The 14089-nt window shown below is 50.6% G+C and overlaps 1 protein-coding gene across 1 annotated transcript in view; it reads right to left on the bottom strand.

Moving 5' to 3' along the window:
* Positions 1-13811, bottom strand: part of ATP6V0D1 (ATPase H+ transporting V0 subunit d1) — a 39236-nt gene extending 25425 nt beyond the window's left edge. The window contains exons 1-2 of the mRNA XM_030457577.1: positions 13612-13811; positions 3132-3303 (exon numbers count right to left, since the gene is read on the bottom strand). Of these exons, the coding sequence (XP_030313437.1) occupies positions 3132-3303; positions 13612-13741 (302 nt within the window). The 5' untranslated portion in view covers positions 13742-13811. The remainder of the gene's footprint in view (positions 1-3131; positions 3304-13611) is intronic.
* Between the last annotated feature and the right edge of the window lie 278 nt (positions 13812-14089).

The following is a 14089-nucleotide window of genomic DNA, read 5'->3' as shown; positions in this document are numbered from 1 at the left end:
AGCCCAAGAAGTCCCATCTAGTCTGTCCTCTTTTCATCTAGCCCAGTCACCAAATATATTAGGTTTCTCAAAAGAAGATTTTAAGACCCACTGTACAAAACCAGCACTCTCTGCCAGAGCTTTGGGTTGCACTGTCCTCATTCTTCTTTTTTTAAGTTATCTGTAGTATCATTACAAGTTGTTAGAGCTTCTCATACCAGGTCCCACCCTAGCCCAGCTGAAGCTGAGAACACCACCTCCATTTTTTCAATACCTTGTCAGGGGGACGACTGCAGACACAGAGGAGATCCCAGAACCACACCAGGACAGAATTAAACACTCAGAGTCCTTGCACAAAAGGCTCCACAAGAGAGGGGAGATGCTTCATGTAAGAAAACAGCTTTACTCCTGCTTCATCTCCAGTTTTCCTCTAGGCAGCACTGCAGACAGGAGCATTTGAGCAAATCTTGTGGGGGAAAAGCAAAAGAAGATCTGAGAGTGAAGACAAATGAAGGAAGAAACATCCTGTGCTGAATGGGGACCAATATATTTAAGATGAGATTACACAGCAAGCAAGTGCCCCAGGTACCTGCACAGAATTGTGTTTTGCTGCAGGGATCTCATCAAAATCAGAGAGAGAAGCAGAACAAGGTCAAAGTTAAATTTAGTTGTGGACAAAACATCAGTTTTCAAGTTGTCACTCACAGAGCTATGAGAACCATCCTATCAGATGACATGAGGTGTTTAAAACTTTCCATATAACTTGTACTGGCTGTAGGCACTGCAGAAAGGTCAGCAGGACTGATGGGCCAGGAAAATGGAATTTCCACAGCCATTCCCAGCCTTCCCACCAAGTCACACAGGGCAGGCATGGCCTGACTCCTTTCAGTTCCTCTTTTCCACACCTTCAAAATTAACTGTTTGGGAACAGCCTGCAAGATACTCAGTGTCTTGCCCAGACTTTTGCCTTTAAAAAGCCATGACAGGAGCTGAGAGGAAACCATGAGCAACTCCCAGGATCCTTCCACAGATACCAGACATAGAGCAGCAAAGGAAAAGCATCAGGGGAGGAAAGTTTCCCACTAGTGCCAGGCTCAAACAGTGCTGACAGCTTGGCAGCAAGTTAAAGATGGGAAAAAGAGATGTTTTGAAAGTTCAGTTTGAGGGAATGGAAGAGGTTGCTCCATACAACTAAAATGATGAGCTAGGAACTGCTCCATCCTTTGCAAACACTGCTGCACTAGTAACACACTAGTAACACACTAGTAACACACTAGTAACACACATACACTGGGCCTAGTGATGTCTTGCTCCATATCTGGAGGCAGAGATGAAAACTCCCCACATCTGAGTGGCAGATACATGAGAAAATGCTTTTTCTTAAAATCTAAGAATCTAGGAAAGGCTTAAAAAACAGGCAGCTTCAGCAGAGTGACCCAGAAAATGACAGCTATGAACCACTGGGTTAGAAAAAAAAGGAAGCAGCAGTACTGTCCAGACACAGAAAGGGCAGAAGAGGAAGGAATGGGGCAGAATCAGCTCTTTAATCAATATTTGCACCTGCAGGAGATGCCACAAACAGGTCAATAAATTTAAAAACCTTGCAATGGACCACAAAGGCCTTTCCAGATCAGCCTGCACCACTGAAAGACAAAACCTCTAGGTGGCAAGCAAGAGAACACCCAGACAAGTGCCAGAGCAGCAAGATCAAACACCACTTGCCCAAAGACCTGTGAGGAGCCCAAGCTCACTGCCTCAAACAGAAAAAAATACTGAGGGATCAGCTGTCCAGCTCCAGAACAGAGCACAACTTTATTCTCAGGGGTGCAAGGTAAAGCCAAGGAGCCAGGAATTCACTTTTGTCCAGGAGATTTCTCCTTACAGGTTAGAGAAGGCCACTGGCTGGGCAGTTTGGAAGCCAACTGAGAGCTTACTGGAATGCAGAGTAAGGAAAAGAAAAAAAGGCAGTTTTATTTCCATGCTTTAAATGCAAATTAGCACAACTGCTATCACACCAATAAGAGCAATTTCATTTTATTCCCCATTAAAACAAGAGCAGCACACAGGGGAGCAGAGCAAAACCTACAAGATACCTGTGAGAAAACTCTGCTATTTCAAGCCCTTCACATCAGCTGAACCTCCTGTGTGAGCACACACAGCCCTTGTCTTTTCACACTCCTACAGAGGCACTGAGGTCACTGCAGCCCTGGTTTTCCCTGCTGCATATTCTGGGCCCTCCCTTCCCTTAGTGCTGGATTTCCCTGAATCCCACAGAAGGGGCAGAGAAAGAGAAATCTGTCAGAGATTAACCCCTAAAGGAAAACTTGTTCAATTTTTAGCCATTTCACCTTTCTGAACCAGTTTGTGAGGGCATCACAGTCATGGAATGGTTTGGGTTGGAAGGAACTTTAAAGCTCATCCCATTCCAACCCCCTGCATGGGCAGGGATACCTCCCACCAGCCCAGGTTGCTCCAAGCCCCATCCAACCTGGACTTGGACACTGCCAGGGAGGGATGGGGCAGCCACAGCTTCCTTGGAAAACCTGTTCCAGTGTCTCACCACCCTCAGATTAAAGAATTCCTTTCCCATGTCCAACCTCAATCTCCCCTCTCCAAGTTTTAACCCATTTCCCTTGTCCTCTCCCCACCCCCCCCTGTGTCCAAAGCCCTCCCCCAGCTTTCTTGTAGCCCCTCCAGATATTGGAAGGTTGCTCTGAGCTCACCTATCAAAGCCTGTAACCCCTTAGGGTGTCATGGCAGGAACACAGCAGCCCTGAGGAAGGCTCAGGGACCTCAGGGGGTCAGACCTCAGACACGTGAAGTCAGGCACATGCAGAGTGTGCCTGTGTTTTGCAGCAGGATCACATTTTTTAAGTCCTAAAACATTTGACACGAGGGGAAATGATGGCTCTGAGAGGGACAGAACCAACTCTGCCACTGAAGGCAGCTCTGTAGTGGTGCCAGTGCAGCACACACACCCTGGGAACAGACCCCATGAACACCAGAGCTGGTTTGAGACCTTGGGTTTCATTCAGAGAGCTGCAGGAAACACAGCAGCTAGAGGGCAGAGTGAGGACAGGCAGCTTGAGAGCCCTAAAGTCTGGAAGAACACCCAGTGGTTCAAATGCTGCTCACAAGCAGCTGGTACTCACGTGATGAAGTCCAGGAAGCTTGCAAGGGGCTCATAGGCATGGTTCCTCATGTGACGGAATTCCACCACCATCTTCTCCTTCAGTTTGTCATCTATCACTGAGACAGTCAGAGGGGAGGCTTCATTGGCCAGGAAGTTCCCATAGTCTGTGCTCTGCAGGTGCAGTTTTAAGTCTGAAAAAGAGAGAATAATTCTCCCTCTGCAGGGTTCACACTGGGTTTGTTTGGGGCTTTGCTTTTTTGTTTCAATTTTTTTGTTTGTTTTGGTTTAATTGGTTGGTGTCCTGGTCTGGGTCAGGAGAAAGGGGATTTTCTGTCTTGTCCTTTTGCTTTCAGCTCAGTCTCTTGTCAGCAGCTGCACTTGCTGAAATTCACAGCAAGTTTCTCAGGCAGTGGCTGCTCCTGGGACTGATAACTCCATGGTTATAGTTACAGCCAGAGCCTGGTGTGCAGAGCCAGGGACACTGCTCAGCTCTGAGGAACAGTTTGCCCTCCAGAAGGAATAAAGAGGTCCCACCTGCAGCCTCCTTTGGGGAGGAACAGACAAGAGAGATGCCAGAACTGACCAAACAGAGGATTCCATCCCATACACCTCAGACTCAGGAGAAATTGGAGGCATCAGGAGGGTCAAACCCCTTCCTGCTTCCCCTTCTTCCCCTCTCCCTCTTTGCTTCAGCATCCTGGGAGGATTCTGTCTGTTCCTCTGCCTGTGCTCCTGATCCATTCCAGCCTGGATCTGTGTGTTCCTGCCTCCAGCTCCCAACTCCTGCTGAGCCCAGGATTCCAGCCTGGACTTTCCCAGGGCTGCCCTGCAGCCTCAGTGGGGATGGGAGAGTTATTGGGGGAGAGGGGGGAGGAACCTGGGATCAATTTCCCTGTATATTTGTATAGATTTAGTAATTTTTCCTATTTATCATTCCTGTTTCATTAAAGCTGTGCAGTTTAGTTTCCAACCCATCAGTCTCTCTCCCTTATTCTCTCTCCTTTCTATATCAGGGAGGAGAGAGAGATTAATAGAGTGTCTGGCACTCGGTTTAATTGCCGGGCCAGAGCTAAACCCTGACAGTTGGTTTGTTTTGGTTTTGTTTTTTTTGAGCATACCTAAGAGAGCTTTTGCTCAGCACTTCCCCAGGCATTCTCTTCTCTGCAAGATCACAGCCAAAGCCCATGTGTTGAGCCAGATCTTTGTGTTTGGTTTTATCACGGGCTATCCAAATGCAGGAAGACACCTGTGTTTCACCTTACCAACCCTGCCCCATCTTAAGGAGAAAACTGTGACACTGGCTGTGCAGCTGACCACCATGGCCACCATGCCTGGTCAAGGTGGAAAGTTACTGAATTTCTATAAATATTTGCTAGAAATCTGGAAAACAAAAGAAACTTAAGCACTTCATCTAGCCAAGAGGGTGTTGGTACAAGCTTCCCTGAAACAGCCATGACCAAGAATCTATCTACAGCCACAAACAAGTTTCCTCAAATACTGGGGATGTGGAAGCATCTGAAAAGCTTTCAAAAAGCCATAAACATCAACCTTGACATTTTAAAGCAGAGAGGAATTAGAAGGAAGAGCAGATAGGGATCAGAAGGTATTGGGAATCATCCCATCAGCACTGGTCAAGAGAAGTCAGGCATGAGAGAGTGGCTGGGGAAGAGGAAAACCACTTAAATCTGTCTCACATGGTAGGCAAACCCTGCCCAGAAGAGAGGAACATGTTCAGAAGCTTTCCCCTCCTCCAGTTTCAAGCAGAGGAAACCTTTGTTTCTGCTGTTACCCTCACTGCAGGTCAGGTGCCCAACCAAGCTGCTGTCCTGGCCAACAAGCAACCACAACATGCTGAGCTCTGTGAAGATAAAAGCTCTGTTAGAGCCAAGAGCATTTCAGTGTCTCTGTGGAAAAACTGAATCTAAAACTGTGAGGAACGTCAGAATTCTGCTTCTCCAAGCTCCACAAGCTGCACTGGTACACAGTGTTCACCTCCCTTCAGCTTCACCTCAGAGGGCCAGTTAGGCAAGCACCCTCCTAAGGATCCAAGACCTTTACAGGGAAAGGAGAATAGCTGGAGGAGTTTAGTCAAACCAGATGTGAGCTCAGTGTCCAGAAAAAACAACAAAAAAAAGACATTTCTCCCTGCCTTCTCTGAAGCTCAGCACTGAACCATACAAGGCTTCAGTATCATGGCAGGAGCACCCAGGGCAGAGGTTAGCTTTAAACTTTTTTTTTTTTTTTTTTTCTTAAGAGGTTTTACCTTTTTAAGAGGTTTAGCTTTTTTTCTTAGACTCAGGTTAGCTTCAGGAGGTTGAGTTCCTGATGCTGCACCCAGCTAACATGCTGGAGAACATTCTCCAAGGTGAACTTGTACCTTTCCTGGGTGACCACTGTCCCCAGCCTGAGGGTCAAACAGCTTCTGAGCCAACTTTAACTCTTCTGAGTATTTCCAGCAGGGTCTAACAAAGATGATTTTTTAGCTAGGAAGATGTTACCACTGGTAAGTCTCACAGGACACAGATGGTGGTTGTAGAAAGGAAAAAAGGAGGCCAGGACTTTACCAACACTCAGCTGCTGCTGGGTTTCTCAGTGCTTCATGAGGGGGTTTGGTGCTCCTCTCACTTTTGGGAAGGGATCCTGCTGCCTGCCCAGCAACACAAAACAGCTGAAAGAAAGCAAAAGCTCAGCCCAGACCTTTGCTCCCCAGTGCTGCATCTGGGCTCACAGTTCTGAGGTGGGAAAACACAGTCTGCAGAACCTAAGGCAGTGGAGTTTTCAACATGAACCTGGCCAGAAAAATCAAACATGCCAAAACTCAGAGTGCCCTTCACCTCAGCACAGCCTGCAGAGGTTTGTTCCTGACAGGAACTGTTCCCTACACCCTGCAGAGGTTGTTACTGACAGGAACTGTCCCCTACACCCTGCAGAGGTTTGTTCCTGACAGGAACTGTTCCCTACACCCTGCAGAGGTTGTTAGTGACAGGAACTGTCCCCTACACCCTGCAGAGGTTGTTACTGACAGGAACTCTGTCCTACACCCTGCAGAGGTTTGTTCCTGACAGGAACTGTCCCCTACACCCTGCAGAGGTTTGTTACTGACAGGAACTGTCCCCTACACCCTACAGAGGTTTGTTCCCGACAGGAACTGTCCCCTACACCCTGCAGAGGTTTGCTCCTGACAGGAGCTCTGTCCTACACCCTGCAGAGGTTTGCTCCTGACAAGAACTGTTTCCTACACCCTGCAGAGGTTTGTTACTGACAGGAACTCTGTCCTACACCCTGCAGAGGTTGTTACTGACAGGAACTGTCCCCTGTACCCTGAAGAGGTTGTTACTGACAGGAACTGTCCCCTACACCCTGCAGAGGTTTGTTACTGACAGGAACTCTGTCCTACACCCTGCAGAGGTTGTTACTGCCAGGAGCTGTTCCCTACACCCTGCAGACTGCCCAGCCCACAGGCAGCACCCTGCATGCAAAGTTCTCACCCATGTTTTGCAATTACTTGATTTTTTTGAAAGCTAAGATAGTAACAGAGGGGATATCTACCAGATTTACCCCTCCACAACTTACAGTCCCTCTTCTGAAAGCTCCTGGATTATGAGCTTTAGGGTTTGAGTGCAAATCAAGTTCTAATGTCTGATCAGGGCTTTGCTAGCTTGCTTTTAACAGAGGCTGGACAAAAGCATGGAATAAAATTCAGCAGTTGCTCAACAGCTATGAGAGAACGGGTCCTGGTAAGCAGAAGCTGCATTCAGATACCTCCTCCTTTCAGCCCTCTGTAATTGTTGCAGAGCTCTAATGAAAACTAAGCCTGCCCCAAAAGGCATGTGATGTTTTGCAGCTTTACAGGACCTTGGAGAGGAAGCAGCTACTGCATATCCTACCAGCTCTTGGCTTCAGCAGGGAAGCTTCCAAAGCTTTAGAGCTTATTTCCTCAGCTCCAGCTCTGCTTCAGCAAAACCATCACTTCCCTTTAGGGTCACCACGACCTCCAACTCTGCTCTTACTTTTGACAGGAAAAGCAGAGTTTGCTGTACCACTGAGTTCCAAGGGGTCAGGGCTACAGCCACACCAGGTCCATGCTATGCCTTGCAGCCTCTCCCTCACCAGCCTGGAGCAAGGTCCCAGGAGCTGCTTCACCAGAGGATTTTGTCCTGCTCAGGGAGAGGGTTGCTCCCATCCCACCCCCAGCTCCACAGCTGATGTTGCAACCAGAGTAAGGACAGTGTTTATGTAACACTTGGAATTCGCTTTGACAGGCAAAGCCAGCCACAAACTGCAGGAACAAAGCTCTTCTCCATCTCTTAGCAGACAGAACAGAACATATTTTCCAAAAATTGGACCAGATTTATAAAGCCTGACTCAATGCATCCCACAGCCCTTACACAGCCTGGACTTCTCCAGCCACCGGGTCAGTCACCAACCCTCAGCCAAAGGGGTTTGGGAGTTTTTAGTACAACTGTTCCCATGTCAGGCTTCTCAGTTCAGCACACACTCATCCCGTGGTTTCACAAATCCCTTGCCAGCAGAGCTGTCCCAGTAGCACACTGGATCTGCTGCTGAGCAAGCCTTCAGCTCTCCAAACTTCCAGTTCCTATTTCCTGACACAAGCTGATGCTGAGCTGGGCTCTGGCAGCAGGAGCAGGAGCCTGGCAGGGGTGGCTGCCACAGCTCTCCCATGTTGTGTGTTGGTACAAATCCCTCTCCTGTGCTGCTTGCCCAGCTGCAGAGGAGTCAGCCCTGCCCCTCTGATGCTGCTGACCAACCCAGCACACAGCTTCTCCCCAGCCACAACTCTGCAGAGGTTCCTTTGCTTTTTTTTCAGCAGTTTTCCAAGCAGTTCACACATTTTAAGAAACAGACTGATCCAGCATTTGGCAAGGGAGAGGTTGAGTTACCACAAAGCTTTAGTTCTCTCTCCTCCCCCACAAAAGCTGGTGAATTATGGCCAGGTCACAGTTCCTGGAGAGTTGCCTGGTGCAAGAACACAACAGCCTGTCAGCACCACAGCCTTTTTCTGCTGAGCAGTCGAGTACCACAGAGCTTGAGATCACCATGACATGAACTTCCAGCCACTTCCTTCCAGCTCTGGGATCAGGCCCTCTGGTTTCCCTGCAGCACACAGACAAAGGCACAAACACAACTGAAGCTGCTTCCAACACATCCCTGAGCCAACACCTTGACATTTCAGGTGCCATTTCCTTGAGGGACTTTAGAGGATCACAGAATGTCAGGTTGGAAGGGACCTCAAGGATCATCTGGTCCAACCCTTCTGATATTATTGTTTATCTGAGATGTCCCAGCACCCCATGGAGCTGAGACTTCCAACTTTCTCAAGTGGGGGAATCCACCCCTTCCCCTGGGAGACCATTCCAGTGTCTGACTGTCCTCAGGGGGAAAAATTTCCCTTTTGTGTTCAGTCAGAATCTCCCCATGAGCAACATAAAAGGAGAGGCTGAGAAAACTGGGTCTGTTCAGCCTGGAGAAGGGAAGGCTCAGGGGAGACCTTGTTATGATGTTCCAGTACCTAAAGGGCAGCTCCAAAGCAGATGCAGACTCCCTGTTTACAAGGAGTCCCATGGACAGGATGAGGGGCAATGGGCACAAGGTGCTCCTGGGGAGACTTCAGGTTCTCAGTGATGCTGCTGTCCCCTCCTGCTCTGTCACACCAAGGAACAGAACCATTTCTCAGCCTTTCAGACATCTGTCAGCACTGCTCAGAGTGACCCATGGCCCTGCCAGCTCACACTTCCACCCCCCCTCCTGTAACTGCACAGCTCTCAAGTCAAGTTCAAGGCTCAAGCACTGCCAGGCAAGGGGGGATTTGTCTCCTCATGCACAGACACAGAATTAACCTTCACAACTTGCCAGCTGAACTGAGGTGTCCAAACAATTACCTGCCCTAACCTTGACATCTCTCTCCAAAGTGCCAGGGGCCACCACTGCAGAGATGAAATTAAACCATCATCTGCCACCTCCCCAGCAGTAAAGTCACTGAGGGATTACACAGCAGCCTGCAGATCATCTGCATTGCCCATGGTGTCCTGAAAGGAGAGAGCAGCCATCACCATTCACCTTCCTGCTGCCTCTTTGTCTCTTTGGGAAACTTGACACTCCTGAAGCTGCTTCTCTGAAATCTCACTGGAGAAGCACCCAGAGACCCTTCCTTCCCTGCAGACTTTTCAGACCTTTGCAGTGATGTGCCACCTTTCCTCTGCTCTCAGGCAGGACATCCCTCTGGGCCACAGCTGAACACAGACATATCTTCTCCTTCCCCCCTGGAAGTGTCTCTCTTCACCTCTGAAACATCCCCAGCACCAAGCAGCAGCTTAAGTTTCCAGCCCAGCTTTTCTTGAGGATGAACTCACCCCTCTCAGGGCTCCAAACCCAGCATTTGTGGGGCCAGGTTTTGTGTCCTCAGGAGCCACTCAACCCCTCTCAGTCTGCCTGCACCTCCAGTGAGCTCACCCCTTACCTCTGCCCTCCTCCAAAGGCAAGCCAGAGCAGTGACCCCAGAGGCACCACCAGGACAGCAGCCCTGGGGCTGGGGCTTCAGGGAGAGGCAAACCCTTCAGAGAAGCAGAAAGCAGGGCAGAAAGCAGCAGAGGAAAAACAAGAAAACAAAAAGCAGGGCCAGGCTGCCAAGCAGTGCTGTTTGCCAGGAAACCCAGGCACCTCCATCTTCCCAGGAGGGGCAGGACCCAAACAAGAGCTGAACTTGCACCAGTGCTGAGAAGCTGAGCTCAGCTGCTGCCTGGAGTTCAGCTGGGAGAAGCTATGAAGGAGGTCTCTGCCCAGTCAAAGAGGCCAGAACAAACAGCACAGAGCCTCTGCTGAACCCTGCAGGAAGCCAGAGACCACAGGGTTTGTTTGCCACCATGATTAAGCAGGCTGTGGAAGTGCCATCTTTCTTCCAATAAAGAATGTTTTCCAATAAATAATGTTTTCCTTGAGCTTGTTGTAAGAGGACAGTTGATTAACAGCTGATTAACCACAGCCAGTGGGTACACCCAGAGCCCACAGGACAAAGCACCCAGATCACCAGAACATCTTTGGGCTGCTGCTCTGCTCCTGCCCAGCATTCACAGGACAGAAATGCTCTGTGCTCTGCCCAGATCCCACTGCTCCCATTTGCTCTGCTCACCTGAGAGATGAAAGCTCCTGGGGACAGGATCAGCATTCCCAAAGAAAGGGCTTTTGGTGTCAGGAGACAGCAGCAGCACCACGCTTTCAAAAGGTCCCTGTCCCACACTGAGTTTGGGGCTTGGACTGAACCATTCTCAGAATTCAAGATGGACCCCAGCACAGTCACACTTCAGAACCATCAGGTGGGTTCTCCTTGCTTGGCTGTACTGCAAGGAGCAGATCTGTCCTGGTCCCCACCCATCATGAGCTCCACCAAGGTGCCAAAAGCACTCTCAGAGGTAGCTCCAGCAGCAATGCAGCTTCTCTAAACCAGGGAGGACACACTGCCCATGTAGTTGAGCTAAAAGAAAAGCCCAGCTGCAGCCTTTTGGGCCTCAAACTCTAGGATAATGGTAATAAAGTGGAAGAGGGAATGGTAGCACTGCCCCTCTCACTCTTCTCTCAGCAAAAAGAGAGACAGAAAACACTCAGCACATAAACTGCAAAGCAAAGGCAGCTGGGAGAGGAAAAAAAAAAAAAAGCAGCAGAATCCTGGAGCAGAGGACATGCTCCCCAACACCCACTTGTTGAGCCAAGAGCCTGCAGCTCTGTTTGAGCTTGGCTTGGGGGCATCCAGCTGTGCCACAGCTGGAGAAGGGGAAGGCAGACCCCCTCCAGGGTGGTTTTGTGCCCTTCCCAGGTGCCACAGACTTTTTGCAGACCAGCAATAAATCCTGCCCATACCCTGCATTCCCATCCCAGCCTGAACTCCCTCAGAGTGGCACCAATGTCCCAAGTGCATCCTTTTATTCTCCAGAGGCTCCAGCAGAGCCCCAGCAGGCTTTGCTGAGCTGCAGGTGGCTTCTCAGGGTCCTTTTGAGAGCGGGAACCTGGGAGACACAACTTGGGTTATCCAGGACCGACCTCTGAAGAGCAGATCCGGAAACAGAGATCAGCTCCAGGTCCTTCACTGACACCTTGTGTCAGAAACAGGAATGAGCTGGGAGAGGCTCGCAGGATACCCAGCGAGGGGCACAGCACACGAGGGCTGAAAGAAGGGATTGAAGATATTAAAGGCTTTCAAGAGAAAGCTTCAGCTAAAACAACCGTTACCCCCTCCCCTCACTCCTGGTCGTGTTTTCCTGCCTAAAGCCAGCTCGGGAGCTTGTCTGGCTCTCTCTTTGGGACTCACCCAGAAGCCAGGCCTGCAGAGATGAGAGAGGATCCCACAGAAAAGCAGGATCTCTTCCTTCCAGCAGTACCAAGCTCTCAACCCAACTCCTGAAGCAGAGAATTCAATCCCTTGGTGCTTCCACACCACTCCAAGCACACCAGAGGGAGCAGCAGCTCAGCCCTGGAAGCTGAACATTCCTCCAGTGAGCATCCTGGATTCCCAGGGCCCTTGGTCCTTCAGGGTTTCTTCAGTATTTCCCTCCAGGAAATCCAGTTCTTTCCTGGGAGGGTTACAGAGCCCCCCAGAGAAGCTGAAGACTTTCAAGTCCTGTCTGGATGCATTTCTGAGTGAGATGCCCAAATTTTGGTCCTGCTCTAGAGGGGGAGGGTTGGACCCAATGCTCAGAGGTCCCTTCCAACCCCTGACACTCTGAGTGCAGAGCCAGATCCAGACAAGAGGTGGCAGAAATAACAAAGCTGGAGAGAAGGATGTGGGAGCCTTTTGTTCCTCAGTGCTTGGGGGAGAAAAAACAGAGGAACTGAACCAGTTCCTGACCAGAAACTGAAATGGGAACATCAGAACTAAAGGGAGAGAGGAAAGAAATGGTCTGAGCACAAAGCTGGGGAAGTGACCACCAGCAATGCTGCTCTGAAGGACTCCACAGGGGCATGGAGAGCCCAGGGGAGGGGGAACAGGGCTGGCAGTGGATCCACAACACCCCTCAGGCTCTGGATGAGGCAGCTGCTGCCACCAGAGAGCTGTCAGGGACAGGAGAGGGGTGGCAGCAAGGCAAACACACAGCAACTCCCACCTAACTCCTTTCAAATGCAGAGGACATCACTCCAAGGGAGAACAAAGTCGACACAATTGGGTTCAGAGGGCAAAGAGGGGAGAAAAGAAAGAGGCTGTAAATGCAGAAAGGCTCCAAAGGGGAAGTTACCCAGAGGGAAGGTTATAAAGTGATAGTTTAGGGCAGGCTGAAACTTCCCATTAGCAAGAAAGCAGGAAAACCTCCTACCCCTATCTTTCAGGCTTTGGACATCATAGCAAGAACAGCAGAGACTGCTACAAGCTGGGAGCTGAAAAAATCCTGGGCTGAAAAGGGAATTCTGTCCTGAATAAAACTATCCTGGGTATTTTTAAGGCAGAGACTAAGGCACATCTTAGTGCCTTACTTGCAAGTCTGCTGCTCATCACGTGTGAGCAGCTACAGGACACTCACACCCAGGGTTCAGCTGGCCAAGGACCCTTCCAGACAGCCAATATTCATTTCAATCCCTCAGCAGTGACCATGAGGATAAAGCTGATGCTTAACCAGCATGTTTAGAAGAAACAATAATCCAATAACTACAGTCCCATTGACCAAAACCAACAGCATCTTTAGAAACACACATTTCTAGCCCATTTCAGCAGAGACCTGATTTTGATCTTCTTTGTGACCCAGGTTTTGGGCATTAATGAGTGAAAACTACTAAGCAGGTCCCTGATCCAGAGGAAGAGGTCAGCACTGAGTGATTAAGGTGATGAGCTGCTCCCAGGTGAGGAGTGTATCACAGAGAGAAACCCTCACAGCTCCCCAGGTGTGGACACACTCATCTAGAAAGCAGCCAAGGGCTGGGAGGTGGAATCAGTCTTAAAATAGAACTCAAGATTACAAAGGGTAATTCACCAGGGAACCTCCTGGACTTCTTCCCCAGCAATCTCTCAGCACCAGCAGGTACTTTTCTAGGTAGAACCTCCACAAAACCTGACCCCGGGTACCAGGGATTCCATGAGATGAACCCCAATAACCTCTGGCCTTGGGAAGGTTTTCCTGCTCTGCTGCCATTTGGGAAAGGAAAAAGCAGAACACGAGGTTTGGCAGCAGAGCCCGAGCAGCCCCTCCCGGCTCCCAGCACACGGGGAGAGCCAGGGTTATCCTGGAGCCGCCTGAGGAAAACCCCAGGAGCTGAGCCACCGCCTCAGCCCCCGGGCCGGGCTGAGGGGGAAACTGAGGCAGCTGAGCTGAGGAGGGAGAAGGCTGAGGAAAAGGCCTTAAAACGCTGCTCTGAGCTCTGTGTGCTCCCTGCTCCCAAGCCCCTCACCTCCCCCCTCACCCCAGGCAGCCTCTCCCCTCAGCACAGCGCTGACAGGGGGGGGGGGGGGGGGGGGGGGTATCCCGGTCCCTCCCGCCTCACTTCCCCTCTCCACCGCTCACCCTCCAGGCTCTCGCACTGCACCAGGTTGACGTAATCCCCTTGCCGCAGCACCCCGGCTTTAAAACCCCGCACCAAGCCCTCCAGGTAGCCGTTATCCACGTTAAAATAGAGCTCCGGGAAAGACGACATGGCGGCCGCCGGGAGACACCGGGAACGGCGGGCGGGAGGGAGGGGAGCCTCACGTGACCCCGCCTGGCCACGCCCCCCTTCTTCCCGGAAGTGGTGCTGGGAGGGGGGGGGACACGAAATGGCGGCGACCACGGAGCTGCGGCCATGGAGCTGCGGCCTTCCCGGGACCCTCTCCGTCACCCTCAGCCCAGATCGCGCTTTTTTGGGTTGTTTTTTTTTAATTTTCGAAGCCTCCTCCTCGGCCGGAGGCCTGGATGCGGCGTCGGGAAATCAATCACGGAAATCACGGAAATCACAGAACCTCCCCCATGAGGGGGATCGGGCCCAACTCCCGTCCCGGTGTGTGGC

Source organism: Calypte anna, chromosome 11, assembly GCF_003957555.1.
Source record: "Calypte anna isolate BGI_N300 chromosome 11, bCalAnn1_v1.p, whole genome shotgun sequence".
NCBI classification, from domain to species: domain Eukaryota; kingdom Metazoa; phylum Chordata; class Aves; order Apodiformes; family Trochilidae; genus Calypte; species Calypte anna.
The sequence above is the reverse complement of the archived record's forward strand: the minus strand, read 5'-3'. Positions and strand labels throughout refer to the sequence as shown.